General features: G+C 38.6%; 1 protein-coding gene and 1 long non-coding RNA gene across 47 annotated transcripts in view; one reads left to right on the top strand and one right to left on the bottom strand.

Annotated features, from left to right (window-relative positions):
• MAGI2 (membrane associated guanylate kinase, WW and PDZ domain containing 2) overlaps positions 1-22,380 on the bottom strand; it is a 1,508,583-nt gene that overhangs the window by 110,340 nt on the left and 1,375,863 nt on the right. For 36 of the 45 annotated variants that reach the window (XR_004728308.3, XM_035254988.3, XM_035254993.3 and 33 more), the window contains 2 exons: positions 6,506-6,691; positions 4,381-4,552 (listed from right to left, as the gene is read on the bottom strand). Coding sequence is in view for 44 of the 45 variants with exons in the window: in XM_035254988.3 (XP_035110879.1) it covers positions 4,381-4,552; positions 6,506-6,691 (358 nt within the window). In the remaining variant the exon portion in view is untranslated. The remainder of the gene's footprint in view (positions 1-4,380; positions 4,553-6,505; positions 6,692-22,380) is intronic. The other 9 variants (XM_035254996.3, XM_078343013.1, XM_078343014.1 and 6 more) reach the window with 1 other exon arrangement.
• Positions 1-22,380, top strand: part of LOC144578385 (uncharacterized) — a 285,723-nt gene that overhangs the window by 86,813 nt on the left and 176,530 nt on the right. The gene's annotated exons all lie outside the window — the stretch shown is intronic.

Raw genomic sequence — 22,380 nt, 5'->3', positions numbered from 1 at the left:
GGGATGTAGGTAGATTGAAAAAGTACATTCTACATGGTAATAATTTTATCTAAAATTAATTGGAAGGTATGAGGAATTGAGAAAATCTTTAGCAGCAAGTAAAAGCTCAAATGTGTCAGGACAACTGGTGCAAACCAGTAGAATTCTCACCTTTAAGTCTAGATGTATTTTTTTTTTTTTACTGGCTTATGGTCTCACTGATGCTGATTAGTATTAAGTGTTTTTAAAAATCACTTGCCTGAACAATTGCCATTAGTGTAATCTAATATTTGGTGAGGGCATACTGAAAGTGCATGGCAACAGATGTGTTTATTTGGGGCTCTTAGAAGGGGGTTAGTAATGTGGTTATTTTAATCAACTCTTTGAGTAGGTCCCATTTATTACTTAACCCTGCAGAGGAGAGGCATTCCTTTTGTGAGCTGCATAATTTTGGCTTTGCTTTATACCTCAGTTGTCCACTTGCCTACTGGGAGCATGCATGCTGAGAATAGAATTATTTAAAATATGCTTTGAATAAGATGCTTAGCTATGCAAATGCATGCATTAAACAAAAGGAATTGAACTGGGTGACATTTGCCAGTGTGTGTTGGTTCCTTTCTGGAAATAGCTTGCTTGGTGGTTTGGATGTCACAGTGTTTTAAGTTATCACAGTCACTTTATTTCCATGATCTGTGTGGTATTAATATGCAATATCCATTGTGTGCTCAATATTTAACCAGATGTGTCTCGAGATATGGAAAAAGAGGGTGAAATGTAAGAATCTCCCCCAAAGTAACACAAATGACTAAAATAGGAGCAGTTGAAACTTTCAACACACTCGTCCAGGCTGTCAAGCATTCAAACTATATTCTACACAGTGTTTTGTGTCAGGATTTTAAATTGAACTACACATTGAAGAATTCTTTAATAAGAAAAACATACTAATTTTTTTAATGAATGTTTCTAACTTTTAAGTGAATAATATACCAGCTAGGACAAAAATTATGTTGCATTGGATGTGTGAAACACTTTAAAGAAAACTCAGGACTATTTTTAAAAACTGGCTCTCTTAAGTTCTTTTACTTCTGAAAGAAGATCATCAATATAACCCTTCATAGCTATTAGTTCCATTGCTGAAGAGACTTTAGAAATGATAAAAACCAGATTGCAAATGGTACATTCTAGCAGGTTTTTGTGGTATGAAAAAGTTCCAGAACAAAGAAATGCTGCCCATGTTAAGAATGCACATATCATGTGGCCCTTCAAGAATCACTTCCAGTCCTGTGCATCTAGAGTTCAGAGTCTGTGAAATAAGTCAGTTTCCAATGGTCTTTCACTGACCTTGCCAATTAAACTGCAAATATCAATTGCCTGTGCTAGAGAAGGTGAACTCTGCTATTTATACTTAGTTTTGAAATATATTCCATAACGGCTCTTCCGTTGTTTTCAATAAATGCTTCTCCTTGAATAGTGTTTTTCCTGAGCACACACCCCAAAAATGTTAAAAGACTGAGAAATGGGGAGAGGTGGCCGGGCGCGGTGGCTCACGCCTGTAATCCCAGCACTTTGGGAGGCCGAGGCGGGTGGATCACGAGGTCAAGAGATCGAGACCATCCTGGTCAACGTGGTGAAACCCCGTCTCTACTAAAAATACAAAAAATTAGCTGGGCATGGTGGCGCGTGCCTGTAATCCTAGCTACTCGGGAGGCTGAAGCAGGAGAATTGCCTGAATCCAGGAGGCGGAGGTTGCGGTGAGCCGAGATCGCGCCATTGCACTCCAGCCTGGGTAATAAGAGCGAAACTCCGTCTCAAAAAGAAAAGAAATGGGGAGAGGTGTATGGTGTCATAGGAAGTCAAAAAATATCATTCATTCTAACTCACAACATAGACATTTGCAAGCAGACTGCCATTTTATTTTGTCCCGCTCTAATATGAGAACTGGCTCAATTTGACATGTAGGTGGACACTCCTTGGACAAACGGAGAAACAGGAAATTCATACTATGCACTTGGCTTATAAACTGTCTTAGAGACATCTCCAGCCTGACCTAAAAAAATGGCAAAGAGTTTTCCCTCTGATACCATGGATATCTTTAAATGTAATTAGGAAAAATGTTTCTGGTACCTGTTAAGATTACTGAACCTCTTCATTCATATATAAATGAGCCACCACCAGGAATCACAGAGTTCAGCCAGTAGACCCGAGGGCCAATAAAGGGCCCTAGAGTTGGAATGAGCACTTCCTAAGCTGTTAATACAGTAATCGAAGCAAAATACCTTAGAAGCAATGTAGTAGTAGAAGCAGAAAAATACCTTAAACTCTGGGCAAATATGTTGGTGACTTATAAACATTTGGATTAGGTTCACCTGTGAATCCCAGAGTTAGGAATATTTCATTCTGCAGTAAGGATGTCCAGAGACCACTGCTTCTGTGATAGGGAACAAGGTATCCCAGTTGTGAGCTGGTGGCAGATGAGATATGACAGTGGCTGTATCCAGCTGTGGTTCTCCCCTCAGGGCTATAGCATGCCAGGGATGAGCTCACCCACCCATGCCTGGAAGCAAGAGCCATGTCCAGGGAAATCCAACTCTGGAAAGGAGAATGCAATGTGGCTGCAAGATTAATTGACCACAGCAAGAAGAGCCTGAAGCTGGCTTGGGGACTGCTGGGGCGCTCAAGTCCTTCCTCTTGAGTCTAAGATGAATTCTGGGGAAAGCCAGTGCAATCTGTCACAGTGATACACGGCAAGAGCAAACGCATCTGAGGCTCATTAATGAGACACCTAGGACCTACCCTTCTTATGGATTGTCACATTCTCACTTCTGCATCATTTGCTTTATGGGGCTTTTCTCTTCCTTGCACATATTAAAAACATAAGCAGCTGAGGGCAACCAGACATTTATTTTCTATGAAAGCAAATGGGAAATCAGTAGAATGAGGCTTTGTAGAAATGCCACCTGTGGCACAAGGAACAGTGTTTGCTTTGCAACAATGTGAATGATGAACCCAGAGAGTTCTGGGAATCAAAACAGAGTCTCACTTCATCTTCACCATCATGGGAGGAGAGGGATGGGAAGCAAATGTTCAGAAAACATTAGAATCATGAAAAAGGCCAGTGAGGGGTTTGTATGCAGAAGTGTTTCTGTGAGTTGTTGTTTTTCTCCCACGAAAAGGGAGAAAGCATCATGGGAACATGTCTTCATCTTTTTCTTTAATGGCTCAACCCAACCCAGGATCCTTGTTATTTACAAGTCACAATGAGAAGACAGTGTTGTTCTTATGACATTGTTTTTCTGGAAGTTCAAAGTGTCTTATTCATTAGTCTATGGTGCCTATCTTGAATGCTATGTGTGGAATAGAAGAACCTCATTAGATTGTGAGTAGGAGGATGTAAGATTATTACTCAGTAAAAATGCTAATTTATTTTATTATTGAGACAGAGTCCCACTCTGTCACCCAGGCTGGAGTGCAATGGAAATGTTCTCAGCTCACTGCAACCTCTGCCTCCTGGGCTCAAGTGGTTCTCCTGCCTCAGCCTCCCAAGTGGCTGTAACTATAGGCGAGTACCACTATGACTGGCTAGTTTTTGTATTTTTTGTAGAGATGGGGTTTTACCATGTTGCTTAGGCTGGTCTTGAACTCCTGGGCTCAAGCAATCCTCACACCTTGGCTTCTCAAAGTGCTGGGATTATAGGCGTGAACCACCACACTTGGCTGCTAATACTTAATAATGCCTACAAATCCTTCAGCATTCTCTTAGTCATGACCTTCATGGTTCAGTGGACATCTGCAGCCAACTCCTAACTGCTTAACCTGCATTTACCCCACCAGCTTCCTGTCTGCTCTCTGCAGGGCAGACTGAGAGGCCTTCTTATAAAGCAAATCCAATGATATCAGTCGTCTGCTTAAGACCCTTTAAAGTCCACTGCACTTAAAGATCAAAACATTGAACAATCATGCTTATGAGGCTTTTTAGGGAGGGCCCTGGCCACCCTCACTGGCTACATCTGACATCATACACTTCTCCCTCTGCCACCCCTATATTGGCTGTCTTTCTATCTTTCATGCTGCATGCTCACTCCTGCCAGAGGGCCTTTGAGTATGTTTTTCACTCTGGACTCCCTTTAACACACTCTTCAACTGTTAAGCCCTACTCATCTGCAACTGCTCACCATTTCTTCAGGAAGGCGTCTCTCTTTGTGAAGGACAGACACTCAGCTATCTTTACTAATAAAACCATATCTATAACACACACACACAACCTCAAAATCACACATAGGTGTACACAGCGATTTCTACTTTATGAAAAATCTCTCTGCCTGTCCTGTACTGTCTGCAAATGCTCCCTCCTCTCCCCAGCCCCTTGCCTCTCAGAATCACAAAAGTCAGAGGAAACTTTACCTATTTTCATGGCCTTGCAGCTGAAGTGGTTGAGGTGGTGCTGGCTGGGCGACGGGGCTGTTGGGAGTGGCTGGGCTTGGCTGTGCCAGGGGACTCTGCTGTGCCAGGGGACTCTGCTGCGCCATGGGACTCTGCTTCTCTGAGCTGGGTGCCGAGGTGGGGCTGTTGAGCTCTGCGATGGAGAACCAAAGCACCAGATGAAGTCAGGTTAGCATTGATAAGGGGAAAGAGGTGATCAGAGGTGTTGACGTTGCCTCTGCAGATGGGTCAGGCTTTGGTTATTTCTGTTTCTGTTAGGTGTTTAGATAGCAGGTGAACACCTATTATCAAGTTCTAATACCACTTCCGATATCTGTATTCTTTCATTAATGATCACTGCGCAACAAGGTTATAAACAGTATCTTGTCATTCTGCCAGAAGAAAAGATTACCGAAAAACCCCGTAAAACTTTGAAAAAAAATAATTCAAAGGACTAAGCAGTAACACATATTCTATTTTCGCAAATGGATCTGCCACCACATTTTACTTGTAATAAACAGTCTGAAGAGTCTTTCAAAGTGTGGATAAGGAATGAACCATAAAAAGGAAAATGCTTTTTACAATCTTTTCCTCATCCCTTGTCAGTCTTATTGCCTCATAGCCCACTGGACTCCACATTTCTCCAGAAAGAAAAAAGAAGAAAAAATGGACACAGGAAGATTCACAAAACTGTTCTTAAATAACTACTTCCAGATTTCTTTCCTAATAACATCAGATTTTCAACTGAAATTGACTCTATATATTGGCATAAGGGCCCAACAGACACGTTCCAGACTCGGAAAACTGGGAAGCATTTAGATTTTCAGTGAGCAGCCTTGTTTGCAGTTAATTTCCATTGAATAGTTTATACATATTGGTGTCTGCTTTAGTAGCAGACAGTAGCTTTAAAAAAAGCGTGGTCATTTTCTTTTCTCTGTCTCTTTTTATGATTGGGTAAGAAAAGGGAGGTAATCTTTAGCATTCTTCTGCAAACTTTTCTTCCCCTTTTATTCCCCATAGTCCAAATCTTTTAATGTCTTCTCCATTTCTATCAGGATTTCCCTGCCTCAGCACTGTAGGCATTTTGGGTTGGGTGATTCTTTCCATTGGGCAGCTGTCCTGTGTATTTTAGGATGGTTGGCAGCATTCTTGGCCTCCACCCACTAGATGCCAGCAGCCTGCCCACCCCAATCAGGACAGTCAAAAATACCTCCAGACTTTGCCAAATGTCCCCTGGAGGGATAAAACCACCCCTATTGAGAACTACTGTTTTATATTTAAAGTCAAGTGGCTGTTTAACCATTTGGTGCCTGCATGTCAGATACTCCTAAAATGGAATTGGGGGCTGAATAAAACAAAGGGTAGCAAGTTGAGTGAGCCCATCAGCCTCTGTGTGGAACATTCATCAGTGAGCTCCAGAAATAGAATTCTTCAATATCATTGATGAGTCAGCAGCCAGAAACAAGTCACGGACCCACTGTCTCTGGAAATGGTGAACTGATGGTACAGTGATGTTCACAGCTCCATGACCCTTTAGGGCATGGTTATGAATTGTACTGTTCACTACTGTTTTGAGCCTCAGGAGGGAGTCCTTGTATAGACAAATTCAAAAGGCTCAGTGGGAATTTTAAATTCTTATCAGATGCAACATTTTCTAAATGAGCTCTTCTTACACTACAAAACTTCACGTTTTTCAAAACCAATCTGACTTTGAAGAATCCTCTAGAGATTTACTGTTAACACAAATTTTTTTTTCAGATTTATAACTCTGTCACCTCTGTTGAATGAGTTCTGACTTAATATAACCATAAAAACGGGGGCCCACACAGAATAACTGAATAACCTGGTGTCTCAGAATTCACTCTATGTGGCCTGGAATGCCATATATCTTGACCTCTGAATGAAACAGGTACTGAGTAAACAGGATATGGATTACAACTGAGTGTGAGTTTTTGCAAAGGTGGAAATAATAATCAACCTCTGACACTCTGACGCCACACTGACGGCAGGCAGGTGCACTCCATGACCCTGGCAGGCAGGCTGACAACAGCCGGTGAGTGTGTCCGTGTGTTGACTGCCTCTCTGCAAGGCTGCCTCAGGCACTCACCCTCCTGAGGAATGATGCGAAGGGTGACACTAAGACCTGCATCCTTGATGAGCTTCACGATGTCAGCGTGAGGCATGTTGATGATAGACTGGCCATTCACTGCTAGGATCCGGTCTCCCACTTTTAGTTTTGCACAGCGATCTGCAGGACTCCCATCAATGATGCGTCCGATTTTATGGGGCACAGCTAAAAAAACCCCAACAGAAATAGGTATCAGGGACATCACAAATACATGTTCTTTCAGTCCCAGCCCCAAAGGAAACAATGCAATGTCAGAATTCCTTCCTTTGTCAGTATATTTGCCTTTTGAAATCACACTGATTTCTCTCAAATGGGGTCCTGTGCATACTACTGAGACCAGAGTTTCTAAATTCAAGTCCTTTGCAGTGATAGGCCAATTCCAAACACAGACCAGGAGTTCTCAAACTTCAGATTGGTCATAATTAACCAAGAGTTAAAAAGACAGCGATTTGGGCCTTACTGGGGCTCATCTCAATTAGAATGTCTAGGCAGGAGGTGAATTTCTAAGATGCTGCTAGGGATATTTGTGCCCCATGAACTCATATTCTAGAGACAATAATCAACAATTTAAGAGAGCTATAATAAATGACAGAAATTTAATTTCTTCCATTTTATTTTATTGAGAAGAGAAAACAAGGAAGAAAAGAAATATGTGTTAATATGGGTAGTAGCTACTTCGTAAAGAAGTTATAACCAACTTCCCACTCATGTACTAAGCTTTAAAGGTTGGTGTGTTGTCACATCTTACCTCTTCTTTCTGATTTCCCTTTACACGGTGCTGATATCTTGCTAATGTCTGATATATAATGCATTTTATCAAATATGCAATGCCGTGGATAGTAAGACACACCTTTATTTTATATGTCACCAGGGGTTGGGAGGCGGGGAGGAAACACTGCTAACTAAATAATGATGCTCTATTGACTATAAGATACTCTCCAAATGTCAAAATATTGAAATATAAAAATATTTAGGCTTGGTAAAATGTTATATGTCTTTTAAAAACAATGTACACTTCTTTTTTTTTCTTTTTTTTTTGAGGCAGAGTCTTGCTCTGTTGCCCAGGCTGGAGTGCAGTGGCATAGCCTCGGCTCACTGAAATCTCTGCCCTCTGGGTTCAAGCCATTCTCCTGCCCTCAGCTTCCCAAGTAGCTGGGATTATAGGTGTGTGCCACCATGCCTTGTTTTTGGTATTTTTAGTAGAGATGGGGTTTCACCATGTTGGCCAGGCTGGTCTTAAACTCCTTACCTCAGGTGATCTGCCTGCCTTGGCCTCCCAAAGTGCTGGAACTACATGTGTGAGCCACTGTGCCTGGCCCACTTATTTTCTTTTAATTATTTATTTATATGTGTGAGGAGAGCCACACATATGGGCATACAGATTTTCCTGGCAGGATGATTTCAATGTAAATGTTCAAGTAGTTACCAAGATAACTATTTCTGGGGTGGACATCAGTAGGATACAGTGTTTCTGGAAACTCCCTCAAGGAGTTTCTACCAATCTAGAAACCCATTCTCTTTCCTTTCTCCCTTCAAGACTGTGAGCCCCTGCTCAGAAACCTGTCAATGACTCTGTGTTGTTGCTCTCCCTGTGGAATCAGGTACTGCTTGATCTACAGAAAGATGCAGTGACATAACCCACCATTCAGTATGCTTCAGGGATGTCTATTCCTTGAACTCTCAATCTTGCACATGCTTCACAGCAAAAGGCAGAATGTTAGCTAATAACCATGGCAAGGAAGGACAATTAGTGAGTTAATGAGCCAGTACCTTGTTCATTCTTCTATTGTGAAAGGTTATAGATAGCATATGAAAATATTGGCTGAGCCTGTGTCCCTGAAGTGAAACTCATCATGTTGGAAGCTGAGATACATATTTATTTACCATGAGCTCTAATGGCTTGAATGAAGAACACCTTACCTAGAGCATGTTAATGATCATCTTAGAATCTTAGGACAATAAATATATTTTTTCAAGTAGAAATACAGTAAGAACTCATTAATGTGCTGATTTTAAAAAATGAGGTAGGCATTGCAAAGTATATGGTTTTCAACCATAATAAGGGTGAACTTTAGTTCCTGTTTTTGCCCCCTTTCACGTTCAACAGTGTCTTGGAATGGGTGGCTCATAAATGATTTGGTCTCCCTGGCCATGTGTATATATTGTTATCTTTCCCGTGGCCGCTGCAAAATTACCTAACTTCTCTGAGTTTGTTTTTCAACAGTAAAATTGGTACACTAATAGCACTGATGTCACAGACTGCATCTGATAATTAAATGAGTTTTCATAGGAAAAGTCAGAACAATGCCTGACATGTAAGAATGGATCTATAAATATTAACTGTCATTCTTTTTATTACTATTATCTTTTAAATATTTCTCTTATCATTCCCGAGGGGTGTATGTGTGCCTGTGTGTAGCTGCCAACTTGGTTTCTTTCCACATGGGGTAAACCCGTAATACTGCTAGAATTGAAGGAACACTTTGCTTACTACAGGATTATACAGAGCAATATCTTCTAACCATCAACACAGAAAAATAACTTCAATTATGAAAGAGATGTGTTTGGTGGATTAGATAGACACTGGATGAGGTCAAGAGTTTATTTTATCTGATTTCACAAAAAAGATGATGTTGCAGGTTTCAGTAGGGAAACACCATCTTCTAAGAGTTTATTATTTAAAGGGAAATCAGCATGATATAGATCTCCTAATCTCCTACATTGAGTCCTACACACATATACACACATACTTTCACACTGACTGAATATCATTAACCGTTTTTCTTCTTACCTCTTATGAGTACCTACCTGAGCCAAGCACTGTGCTACATGATATACATGTGTGTGTGTATATATATATATATATATATATATATATATATATATATATATATAAATGTATATAAAGTATATATACATTTAAAAACACTCCTTAACAAATCATATGAAATATGTGATGTCATTACAAGTTTACAGTAGAGGAAACTGTGGCATATAGCAGTTATTAATTAGTCCAAGGTCACATATGCTAAACAGGGCTTAGAACCTTAGTCTATCAGATTTAATAGCCTTTGCTGTTAGTGAGTGTAGCCACCGCCCTGCGTCTCTTACTTTGCTGGCTCAGATCTCTAATCTATTACTTGCTTCCTGAGTATCTGGTGCTTTTATTTGATGAGTACAGCCTGCCTGTAAGCCAAGAACTAAACACTTTATGAGTGGTCCCGATTCAAGGGTGAGTGGAAGACAAGAACTTTGCCTGAAGCAGGTTCTTTGCTGCATCTGCCTTTTGACAGGCAAAGTGGGAGGAGAAGAGAGAAAAGCAGAGGAAATTGAACAGCTCTTCAGATCCTGTTTAGTTAGGACTTCACATCATGGTGTCATTTCTTTGTGTGAAGTAATTTCTTTGGATATTAGAAATTCTGACATTTGAAATGAAATTTAAAAATACTTCAAAACACATACAAATGGTGTTTGGATGATTTTCTGTTTTGACTTATTTATGCCTCTGCTTTCCTCTATTACTGTAGATCATTTAAAATTTATTGAGCATAAAACTCCAAATGTTTCAAAACAGATTTACACACACACACACACACACACACACACACACACACACACACACACACAACACACATAATTTGTATGCCCAAGAATGATAAGCTATTACTTGTTAATTTCCAGGCACCGCAGAACCCTCTTACTTTAAATCCTTATAGCAATAGTGTGAAGTAGCTGTGAAAGTATAATAATCATCCTAACTTCAGTGTTGAGAAAACAAGTGTCAAAGCCACAGTTCAAATCCTTCCCTGTGGCTTCAAACCTTGGGGTTACTACCTTCTTTTTTGATGTGTTAGAGGTTGAAAGCAATTTAAATTACGAAAAGCAAGGGAATGACTGGTGAGACTTAGTTTAGAAAAGCTTGCTGGTTGAGACTTCAAGATGAAAGTTTCACTGTAAACAGAATTACTTGCTCATGGTAATAACTTAGTTTCAGGGCCATTTTAACTTTATTAGGGTACTTAGAATAAAAACTAAGATAAAAGAATAGAGATCAAAATAAAAGAATGAAAACAGAAATAAATTCGATGGTAGCCACATCAAATGACTGAGTGACTTGCATAAAATACAAGTGAGCACACAGTTTAAGTGTATGTTCAGCAGCTGGAAGTACTGACACAGTTTTGTTACAAATGTTTTCTATTGGCATGTACTGTAATAAAAACAGTACTCGAAACTCTTGGCAGCCGAAGGCAGCCTCACTCTTCCTTTACCAGAGTTTTCCCTACATGTGTAAGTGCACTGAATGTTGATACACAACACATCTATGACAAGAGGTGTGCTCAGAGAGGATTCACTCTGAAAACAAGATGCAGTTCCATTTGCTCAGTGATAAGGTCTGCAGAGCTTGTGACCTAAGTGCATTCAGTGCAATGCTAATGGAATTACAGAGCAAGGAAGAGGCCCTGACCTTGGTTTCTATTATTGGGATGAATGATACTCATTAATTCCCTGAGAATTGATGACTAAGGTAACTGCCGGAGCACAGTCCATTTAGACAGCATGCCTTGCAGACATCATCTGTCAGGCAGCAACATAAATCAAGTCTTTGGATCAGTCTTGGTGACACAGTGTGCTTAGGATACACAGATATTTGGGACAAGTTGCAATATGTCATTTGGCTTTGAACATACTGACATTTAGGAAGGAGACAATGTGTCACTAGTTAGAAATTTCCTTTTAATTGAAAATCACATAAATTGTGGAAAAAAGAAGCCCATCTTTTCTATTGCTTTATTCCTTTATAGATAAAACAATATTGTCTATTTATATGGCAACATGTTTTATATTTTCCCATAGCTGGATGGACTCTTTTGACTCTGCTCCATGTACCACACTTGTTTTAGTGGAATATTCAGAGATAATCAGTTGGATTGGATGTCCTCTAAGTGAGTTTAAATGGCCTGGATTCTTGGGGTCTGTAGCCATATCACTACCGAAAGCAGTGATCCTCCCTTTTTTGGTGTGGGGTTCTCGTTTGGGACCTTGCATGGTCTACCCACACTCCTTCAGTCACTGGTCAAAGTGGGCTGATCCAGCCAATGAACTCTTGTTGATTTCTACCTTGGGTCAGTCCCCATAAAGAAGACAGGATGGTTACCTGGAGGACTTTTCTTGCTTTGATGATAGATTCTTCCTGAAACCCTAAGGGAAGGGAGTATTAGATTCCCCTTCCCTCCTCTTTTTTCCTTGCTGTTAATGTGTTTATCATTTCAGAGAAAGAAAAGTCTGCGAGTCATGTTTACATTTAATTATCTTCTTGTTAATAGATCCCACAAAGTGGAGTTACATGTGGAGGAAAGTATTAAACAGTGAAAGTGGATTTTGCATCAATCATGCCAAACTTACAAGAGAAGTTTCTGAAATGAGTGTGACAAAAATAAATACTTCAAAGGCAATCGATAGCACAAACTCTCATTAGCTCACATTTCCATTAATTTGTGAAGGTTAAACAACATGTCATTAGCTTGAAGAGGCAAAGGAAGTTAGATTGGATTTAGAATCTGTGACCTGATGTGAAAATAAATGTTTTTTAAAAGTTAGATGATTCCAGTTGTTTTTCTTTCAATAATATGTGAAAATTACCTACTGACTAGCTTAAATTTGTGGGTTGGAGCAGAAGGGTCAATTACTACATCAATCAACACATTTCTGAATAGCATCTTCTTAATAACAAGCACTATGCTAGGCCCAGAGGGGAAGACAATAATAAAGCAACACATGGTATTTGCCCTCAAGAAACTCACTGTCTGGTTGGGGAGATGAGGGATGAACTTATAAAAATATGCAAAGCAAAATGCAAATGGAAAATACATGGTAAATGTAACATGCAGCAAGGGTAGAGAGGAGGACTGAGTCCAGGTGTAGACAGAGAGAATGGTGAGGAGCAGGAAGGTCATTCTGAGGAGGTTAGTGGCAGCCCTTTTAGTAAGAATCTTATGATGGTAAAGGGGTATATAATCCAAGGAGGTTTGTGGGGAGATAAGGAGAGGTGCTTTGTAGGTTGGGGTCTCTCCTGCCCTCATAATTATTGCTTCCTTGAGATCCCTGATAGCCCAGCTCCTATGAATGGAGACTGAGCATGGAGAAATAATGGGAGATTGCCATAAAGTGTTCCCATCTCTTTAATACATGGTGGAAACTCCTGATCTGTTTTTCTGCCTTTAGAAACTGGAGCATAATATTAATCTTGCTTATTTTCCATCACTCCTTCCTAAAAATTCTGACTTTGTATGTTATATTGTGACAAACCCATTTAGATAGATATTGTCCCTTTCTGGAACATGACAAAGTGTCCTTCAAAAGAGTTTTCTTTGTCATCAGAAGGTGAAGATGTGGGAAAAAAACATGTGTTTTGTATTTTAAAGTTTTTTTTTTTTTGTGGTAAAATTAAGAAAAAGTAGACGGTGTGACTTGTTTTCCTCTAGAATTCTGTGAAATTTAGCTTTCCAAAGATGAAAACGTCTTCCCCGAAATTTATAGCCAACTGATTTGCAAAACCTAAAATCAAACAGCTGGTGTTTTAAGGACTGCATATTCAAAAAGTGCATCCCCCAACCCCCAGCACCCATGAGTCATTCTCTTGTGGTTGAACACTTTAGTTACCCTGCAGTTGGTAATAAGCAGATGGTCAGATGGGAGAATGGGAAGACGGGCCCATCACTGGCAATTTGCAAACTCAATTGAACTCATGTTGCTAAGGGCAGAAAGCATCCTATAGATATTATTAACTATATTATTAACTCAGCAGCCATATATTACTGTTCATGCTTTTATTTTATACCAATTGTTAAAAAATTGCATAGCTAAGTACTGAGAGTAAATTGGTAATTGAAAGAAATCTCATGACATTAGGAATTGTAATTAGCTATGACTTGACTGTTCTATCCTGGAACATGAGTTTGGGTTAAAATGGGTTTGTTGTTTGGAAACATTTGATGGGCCGAGGGTCACATGGCTAACTTCAGAATGAAGAAACAGGCTACCATGCTCAAAAGGGCCTGGTGTTTGGTTTAGTCGTCTGTCACCAGCTTGAAACTCTTAATAATTTTTGAACAAGGACCTCACATTTTAATTTTTCACTGGACCCTGCAAATTATGTAGTTGGTTTTCTGTAGATACATTCATAACGTATTTCTTCTTTGCATCAGTCCACTGTTTTTAGAGTCTGCGATGGAAGGTGTAAATGAGACTATGTTATAGCTACCAAGAAAAATCACCTACAAGGTGGGTGGTAGGAAAGGAGCGAAAACAGTCCTTTTCTCTTATGCTTCATTCTCCACTCCCCTGTACATCACCAGGAAAGGCAGTCCAAAAAATTTCTGTGAAGTATATTCTTGCTTTTGATTCTTCATATATTTATTGAAGACGTCTAAAAATTACCTTGATTCTCTTACTCCATTGTGAAAATTATTCTTATAAGTCACTCATTATTGTGTCATTGACAAAGTGACTATTCTGTAACTCTGTTTAAGTAAATGTTAAGATAGATCACTGTATTTCAAGGGGTTCATGTGTTCTTTTGATATGATTTTTCTCCTCATAGTCTGACAAAATGTCTAGACATTAGAGTGGCAGGACGCAAAGGAACTTCAGAATAGTCATGATCCTCAAATCTGTAGGTGTGTGGGGTCTGGGAGCTGGACAGAGAGAATGAAAAAACCCTTCCATTTGTAGATACACACCTTTTTTTCTTTGTGGCAATACTTCTCATTTCTCTGTATGTCCTTGAAAATCACCTTGCCAACTTCTGTAGTAACTAGCAAGAATATATTTTTTGACCTGTTTGGGTCTGAATGTCATGATAGAAAATCTAAGCCAAATACATATTAACCCTATTTCAGCAATTTTTGCATTTTCCCCAAAGACTCAGAAAAAGATACATATTTCTATTGCTCATTAAAACCAGCAACTTAGGACTTTCCAGTCAAGGGGTAGAAGTTGAAATTCTGTGTTCAACGAGAGTAATTTTAGTTAGTAAAATTGTGTAGCTTTTAGCAAGTATGGTTTGCAAATAACCAAACAGCAAGCTGATTCAGTAATAATGGAAAAAACTTTAAAGCGTTATTGATATTAAAATATAATGAAGGAATTCTTCCCTGCAGGGCAGAAAAGCCAGTTGCTTTATTCTTTTTAAGGAACAGTTGCAGGGTTGAAGTGTAGTATTATACGTTTATCCCAAACATGCAAATCTACCTTTCAAAGGGCTGGTTGTCCAATATTATGATGACCAATTTAGTTTCTGAATATGGGGTTCCTTTTATTTATAAGTTATTACAGAGCCTTGCCAAATTATTATTAGAAAATAGTAGATGTCTCTACAATGATAAAAACTGTATAAAAATTTCAAAATTCACGTGATGTAAAAGGAGAAGAGCAAACAATCTTCTAGTGATTGGAAATCTCTTATAATTAAAGCAACGTAACTTTTTTTAAGCTGTCATTTTTATTTTCTGGAAAAACATTTGTTTTTAAAACTTGGTACCGATTATTAAGACAGGTACAGCTTAAGTTGCCCATTTAAAAAATCATATGTCATTCCTAACCCAACCTGTCCATATATATAGAGAAAAATACTTAAATATGTACTCATTACTTTGGCCTTCCCTGAATCTAAGTAATTTATTTTTATGAAACTCAAGATTTTTGTGATGTTGCTTCATCAGCTCATTTCCAAAACTGCAATATGATCTTGTTCAATGTTGCTTAATCTTAGGACCATTTTTCTTAAGTTTTTTTTTTTTTGCCAGACTCTTGTTTCTTTTTTAAAAACTATTTTGAAAACCTCATTTTATTAAATGAGCTTTAAAATATGTATTTATATTTTATTAAGTACATAAATACAGTGCAAATGGTATGTAATTTTATTTCATACTAGGATTTCAGTTCTTTGTATTTAATTTCTAAGTTATTTTCTAAAACTTCTAATACAAAACCATGGCAGAAATATTTGCAGACCTGCAGCAAAAACACTTCATAATGAAACATTGAAACCATTTCTGTTAACAAATGAACTAGATAAATAAGGGTGCCCACTTTCACCATTTCCTCTTTCTTTCAGAGATGGGGGCAACTTTGTTGCCCAGGCTGTCATAGCTCACTGTAGCCTCAAAATCCTGTACTCAAGAAATCTTCCTACATCAGCCTTTCAAACAGCTGAGAGTATAGATATGGGAACCTGCGCCTGAGTGATTTTTTCTTTTTAGTATACTTTAAGTTCTGGGGTACATGTGCAGAACATGCAGGTTTGTTACATAGGATACATGTGCCATGGTGGTTTGCTGCAGCCATCACCCCGTCATTTACATTAGATATTTCTCCTAATGCTATCCCTCCCCACTTTCTCCATCCCCTGCTATCCCTCCCCTAGCCCCCTACCCTGAGACAGGCCCCAGTGTGTGATGTTCCCCTCCCTGTGTCCATGTCTTCTCATTGTTCAACACCTGCTTATGAATGAGAACATGTGGTGTTTGGTTTTATGTTCTTGTGTTAGTTTGCTTTGAATGATGGTTTCCAGCTTCATCCTTGTCCTCGCAAAGGACATGAACTCATCATTTTTTATGGCTGCATAGTATTCCATGGTGCATATGTGCCATATTTTCTTTATCCAGTCTATCCTTGATGGGAATTTGGGTTGTTTCCAAGTCTTTGCTATTGTGAATGGTGCTGCAGTAAACATATGTGTGCATGTGTCTTTATAATAGAATGATTTGTAATCCTTTGGGTATATACCCAGTAATGGAATTGCTTAAATTAGTAGCTATCCACGTTTTTTGTCCTCCACTCACAATGAATTGCTCTCAGTATGATGACAATTTAAGAGACTTACAGCAAGTTAATTGTCTTCCTTCCATTTTCTCTGTCTATAGATTTCTTTCCTCAAAGAGCTCTATGAGAAGTGCCAGGCATTAAAGCAACTTAATTGAGGTAGTATATGTGCGAACTTAAAAAAAAATAACCAAAATGGTTATAATAAAAAATTCCAGTCTCTTTACTTAACTCTCCCATCTTCTCTAGTTCTGTGACCACAAGGCAAACATTTTAAATCTTTCAGCTGTTTCTTCTTCACATTTCTAATAATATTCCTATATAGCCATTTCTCATTTTTGCAATGTTAGTCAATATCTATTTACCTCCTATTCTGATAGTGGATTTAGCAGTCTTGCTGTGCATCCCACTTCCTCTCCTTATCCCAAAGTAGTTTTATCACAATTTGTAGTTAAACCAGTTATCATTGTTTGTGGTTTTACCATGTAAATCTTGTTCACCAAAGAGTTTATGATTTTCTTTCTTTTTGTGTACAATTTCTTTCCTTCTTTTGACACTTCTAATCAAGGTTTCTGATTGTCTTTTTCCTACACATCCTTAATTGCTTCTCTAAAAGCTGTTTAGATCATCAGTTTAATTTATTCCTCTGAAGACCTTCCTCCCAGATGTAGGTAGTTTACTCTCTAGTTTCTGCTCAGTGTCATCGTGGGGATTGTTGCTGCACTCCAAGGTGGACTCTGTGTCAGCTTTTCTGATTCACTTTTTATTTTTTTGTTATTTGAAGTTCCAAGATACATGTGCAGAATGTGCAGGTTTGTTACACATGTATGCATGTGCCATGGTGGTTTGCTGCACCTATTGACCCATCATCTAGGTTCACTCCCCTTGTCCCCCAGCACCCCCAACAGGCTCTGGTGTGTGATGTTCCCCTCCCTGTGTCCATGTGTTCTCATTGTTCAACTCCCACTTAGGAGTGAGAACATGCGGTGTTTGATTTTCTGTTCCTGCTGATTCACTGTTTCATTTTGTTGAAGCATATCCTACAGCAGCTTTCTAAGATATTGTGCAGGGATAAAACCAATGTTTTCAGTTCTTAGTGTTTGAAAATATGTTTAATTTTACCTTTTGATTGAATTCTGGCTTATAATTCTAGATTGTATGAAATTCTAGATTGAAAAAATGATTTTGCTTCAGAAACTTACAGGCACTGCTTTATTTTATTCTTCTAGCATCCAGTGTTACTATTGAGAGGCTTGAACCCATTAGGATATTTGCTCCTTGTATGTGATATACTTGTCTTACCTTTTCTTTTTGAGAATGGTTAAGATTTTCCCTGTACTTTTTTTTGTTTCGAAGTATTGCAGTGGTGCATTTGGATATGGTTCTTTGTCAGTATGGAGACTTGTTTCCTTTAGTTTGGTTTTGTAAACCTTTATTATACTATTTCTTTGATAATTTCCATTCTGCTTTTCTGGTCTCTCTTTCTGGAACTCTTATTCGATATTGGCATCCTGGATTGGTCTGTTCCTTCTCCTATAGGTCATAAGGATTACACCCTTATGGTAGAATTGGTACCATTATTAAAGGCTAAATTTGGCCCCGTTTTGTTCTCTTTTGGCCCTTCCTCCTTTTGCCATGGGATGTAATGACACAGCAAGAAGGCCAGATGCCGGCTCCTTATATGAGACTTCCTAGCCTCCATAACTGTGAGCCAATATATTTCTGTTCTTTGTAAATTATCTAGTCTGTGTTATATTGTTATAACAGCACAAAATGGACTAAGATGGCTACCTACTTCCTCTATCCTCATGTGTTGGAGAGAGAGCTCTGGCCTTTTCATCTTCTTCTGAGGGCACCAATCCCATCATGGGGGCACCTCTCTCATGACCTCATCTAACCCTAACTATGTCCCAAAGGCCCATCTCTAAGCACCATTGGGAATTAGGGATTCAATATGAAAATTTTGGGAAGACAGTCAGTTTGTAGTAAATATCATATCTTTTTGTGACTATAAGTAAGTTTTTGAAGCTTTCTTTTGTTCCCTGAGTTACCTTTATTTCTTCTATTTTCTTGCTTTTTTATTAAAAAAATAAAAATTTCATGGTGGTTGTATTCCATTCTGTCCTGAGTTTAAGTTCTAGGCCTCCCTGAGTTTCTAAAGAAATGAGTGGGTCTGTGTTATCCGTATCTGTTTTAGATTTTCTCTGCCCTGCTGAGTTGTCACTTTTTTGTCTTTGAAATATCTTGACCACTCCTACCCACTCCTTTTCTCATTCATTCACTGTTACTACTTGAGGTCTAAGGTATGAGATGCCAACTAGTTATAATTTACCACTATCAATTAGAAATCAGAAATATCTTTAGTAATATTTAACCAGTTTTTGCAATCAATATTTTGGTACCCTTGTTAGAGATTTAGAATCTGTTTGGAAAAAAAATTAAATATTTTATCCACCCAACCTTTAAAAGCCCTTGTCATTGTAGCCTTGAGAGATAAAAATATAAGGAACAACATATTTCTTTTCAAGCTTTCAGAAAGTGTCATAAAATTACATTTCATCATCCCCAGTTTAGGGTTAAAAATGTTCAATAAAACTACACTTTCTTACTCTCCTCTGTGTCTCTTGACTACCTTTGAAGCACATGAGACTTCACACTCATCAATGTACTTGGCTCTGAATAATTTCTCAGCAGGCTCAATAGAAATGGTTGATAGTTACAAGCAGGTGTTGCTGACAAGTCATGTTTCTCATTTTTACAAATGCAGTGTATTTTATCTCTGCCATCTCCTTTTTCCTTTTATAGCTTCTGAAATTGTGTTTTGTAGAAAGTCACTTGGCTATCTTCACACAGTTTCCTTGTTACAATAGGTAAATGTCAAAAGTGATCAGATGCAATATCAGACTTCCACTGAATTCCCTCAAGCCCTCCAGCAGATAATAACTTCTTGCAATATTTTCTTAATATAAATGGAAACAGATACTAACCCAGGCAAAGATCCCTCCTGAGCCAGCTGTCCTTTTCAATATGTTATCCAGAAGATTACATGAATATTTATTGGCCTTCCAGTTAAACAACAAGCCAAAGTTCCACTAACAGGGTATATAGTATGTTTTAACCTGAAATAATGCAATTTTGTGTGACTGGATAAAACTAAATATGAATGGACCCTCAAGCAAAGTGTCCAGGAGCTAGAAGATCTTGATCATATATTAAATTTGAAAACAACCTTCAGTGTGACCTCGGAATGGTCAAATAAATTATGTCAGTTCCCTGACTTGAAAAGTGAGACATGTAGTCGCTCTTTCTTATCCTTATCTTTCTTACCTAAGTATTGCACATTTTAACTTCATTTGGATTTTTGCTTATATGTACTTTCTCTCATGACTTATATTTTAAAGCATTATAACTACATGTGTTTTCACTTTACTAAGCATATATACATTTCCATAATTTTATTTGAGACTATCATAATAAAATGACTTTAATTACTCTAACATAAGAAATAAATGAGAACTAAAATGGCATTGAAGAGGCTCAAAACGTGTTTTGTTGTCCATAGTGCAATGCCAATTATACTGGAGGGGGAATAGACTAAAAGTGAAAAAAACTGCTTGGCAAAGATATGTAGATGGCAAACAGCACATGAGAGATCTTCAATATCATTAGTCTTTAGAGAAAAATGCAAATTAAAACCAAAATGATTTGGGAGGCTGAGATGGGAGGATTGCTTGAGTCCAGGAAATCAAAACCAGCCTGGGCAACATAGGGAGAACCCCCATCTCTACAAAAAACAAAAAGCAAAAAAACCCAAACTCCCAAATGACATATTACTATGCACCTGTTGGAATGGCTAAAATGAAAAAAAACCCATAAGCCCTAAAAATAACAAGTACTCACAAGGATAGGAAGCATCTGTAGCCTTCATACGTGGAATATAAAGTGGTACAGCCATATTGGAAATTGGTACCATATGAATCAGCAGTCCCACACCTAGATATTTACCAAGTGAAATAAACCAATTTCCACACACACAAAGACCTATATGAAAAGGTTTATAGACGCTTTATTTGTAATCACCAGAAACAGGAAACTACCAAAATCCCTCTCAACTAAGGAATGAATAAACAAACTATGGTGCATCCATACAATGGAACATCATTCAGCAATTGAAAAGGAGCCAAATATTGACACATGAAACAACATGGATGAATCTAAAATGCATTATGCTTAGTGGATGAAGCCAGACTCCAAAGGCTACCTACTGTATCTTTCCATTTATATAGGAGAGGCAGAACTAGAGAACAAAACAAATCAGTGGTTGCCAGGGGTGGGAGTGGGTGTACAGCTGATTACAACTACTGATTATAGCAGTAGTTGTAACTAAACACGCCTGTCAAAACTCAGAGTATAGACTAAAAAGGGTAAACTTTCCTATATAGAAATTAAACCTTTAAAATAGGGAAAAATGAAAAATCAGAAGAAAATGAGGTTTTCGGATGGAAGTAAATAGAGAAGTAAAAAGGAACTGATATAAAATAGCTTAGGAGACAGGAGGTGAGCAGGGAACGTGTGAGGGTTGGAAGTCTTCAGAGAAGAAATGCTGTCTAATCTGAGTCATAAACCACAAACAGGACTTTGCCAGTGGTCAAGGTTGGGTGAAGCAGGCAGCATAGTCATAGGTGGTGTGACTTGCAAAGACACAGAACTGTGGATCAGCAGCGTCTGTGTTGTGAGGGGTGGGAGTGCAGTGAGTACAGACATCACTGAGCCCTGGAAGAGGGAAAGCCAGGTCAGGAAAGGTCTTACTACACTAGGGGCTTGGAATTTATATCAGAACGAATTGAGAAGCCACTAATGGATTACGACAGCTAAGTGAGATCATCAGACTTGTTTTAGAAAGAGTCTGATGATGGCAGGAAGTATGAAGGGTAGACTGAAGCATAGGGAGAGTGGGAATTAGGCTGGAGGCAGGGAGGTTATTTAAAGGCCACCACAATGCTCCAGAGTTGTACAGTCCAATATAGTAGCTACAAGCCACATGTGGCCATTTAATTATTTGAAATCAAAGATAATTAAAAATTAAACTCCTTGGTCATGCCAGCCTCATTTCAAATGCTTCACAGACACATATGGCTAATGGCCATAGCGTTGTTTAGTACAGTATAAAACATTTCCATATTACAGAAAGTTCTGCTGCACAGTGCTAACTGAGAACCTTAAGGAAGGCATTGGCAGTGGTGGTAGGGAATGCCTAATGTATTCGTCTTATATCTGGAAAGCATTTTGGATAACAGCTTGCCTCCATTCCTCAAGAGTGACAAATATAGTTGTGTATAAATTCAGCTAGGACATGGATGTAGGTACCTGGAGGTCTGCTGTAAAGCTTGTGATCATGTACGTAGATTAGAGCTGAGAGTGACTTGACACCAGGAGCTTCGATATCAGTGTTTAAATTGGCACCCAGGTTTTATCATATTTCGATTTTGTCAAGTGCCTATAAGAATGTGGCTATTTTTCATCTTGCTGTTCATTTAGCAAGTCTAATAAACATTTGAATGAAGATTTTTAAGTTGACTATTCTCCTACTTCACATTATCTCAAGTGCTCTGTGGCAGAAAGCTGTAAGAGCAAAACCATTCATAATATTTGCTCTTTCTTACTTTCTGGAAGACCCCCCTCTCATGATGAATCCATAAATATACATCTTTATGACGAACAGACTTATCACAGAGGGTTTTAGGCACTTCACTCTTGAAAGCAGATGGGTTCATCAGGTACCCAACATCTGGCCATCTTTGTAGAGCAAACCCTTACTCCACTATTTAGTTAATTTTCTTTGGCACTGTAAAAAGCTTGGGAATGCCTAGTCATCTGACTCATCACCCAGAAAAGGCTGTCTGACTAACCTGCAGAAATGATTCCAATCAAGTACTCAGAATAGTTTGGTTTGGAACAAGTCCAGCTTCAATTGCAAAATTATTGGTGGTCAAATGCACAAATAAAAAGGTCTTTTACCAAGGTATGGT

Source organism: Callithrix jacchus, chromosome 11 (assembly GCF_049354715.1).
Source record: "Callithrix jacchus isolate 240 chromosome 11, calJac240_pri, whole genome shotgun sequence".
NCBI classification, from domain to species: Eukaryota; Metazoa; Chordata; class Mammalia; order Primates; family Cebidae; genus Callithrix; species Callithrix jacchus.
Note: the sequence above shows the minus strand (reverse complement) of the source record. Positions and strands in the feature narration are given on the sequence as shown.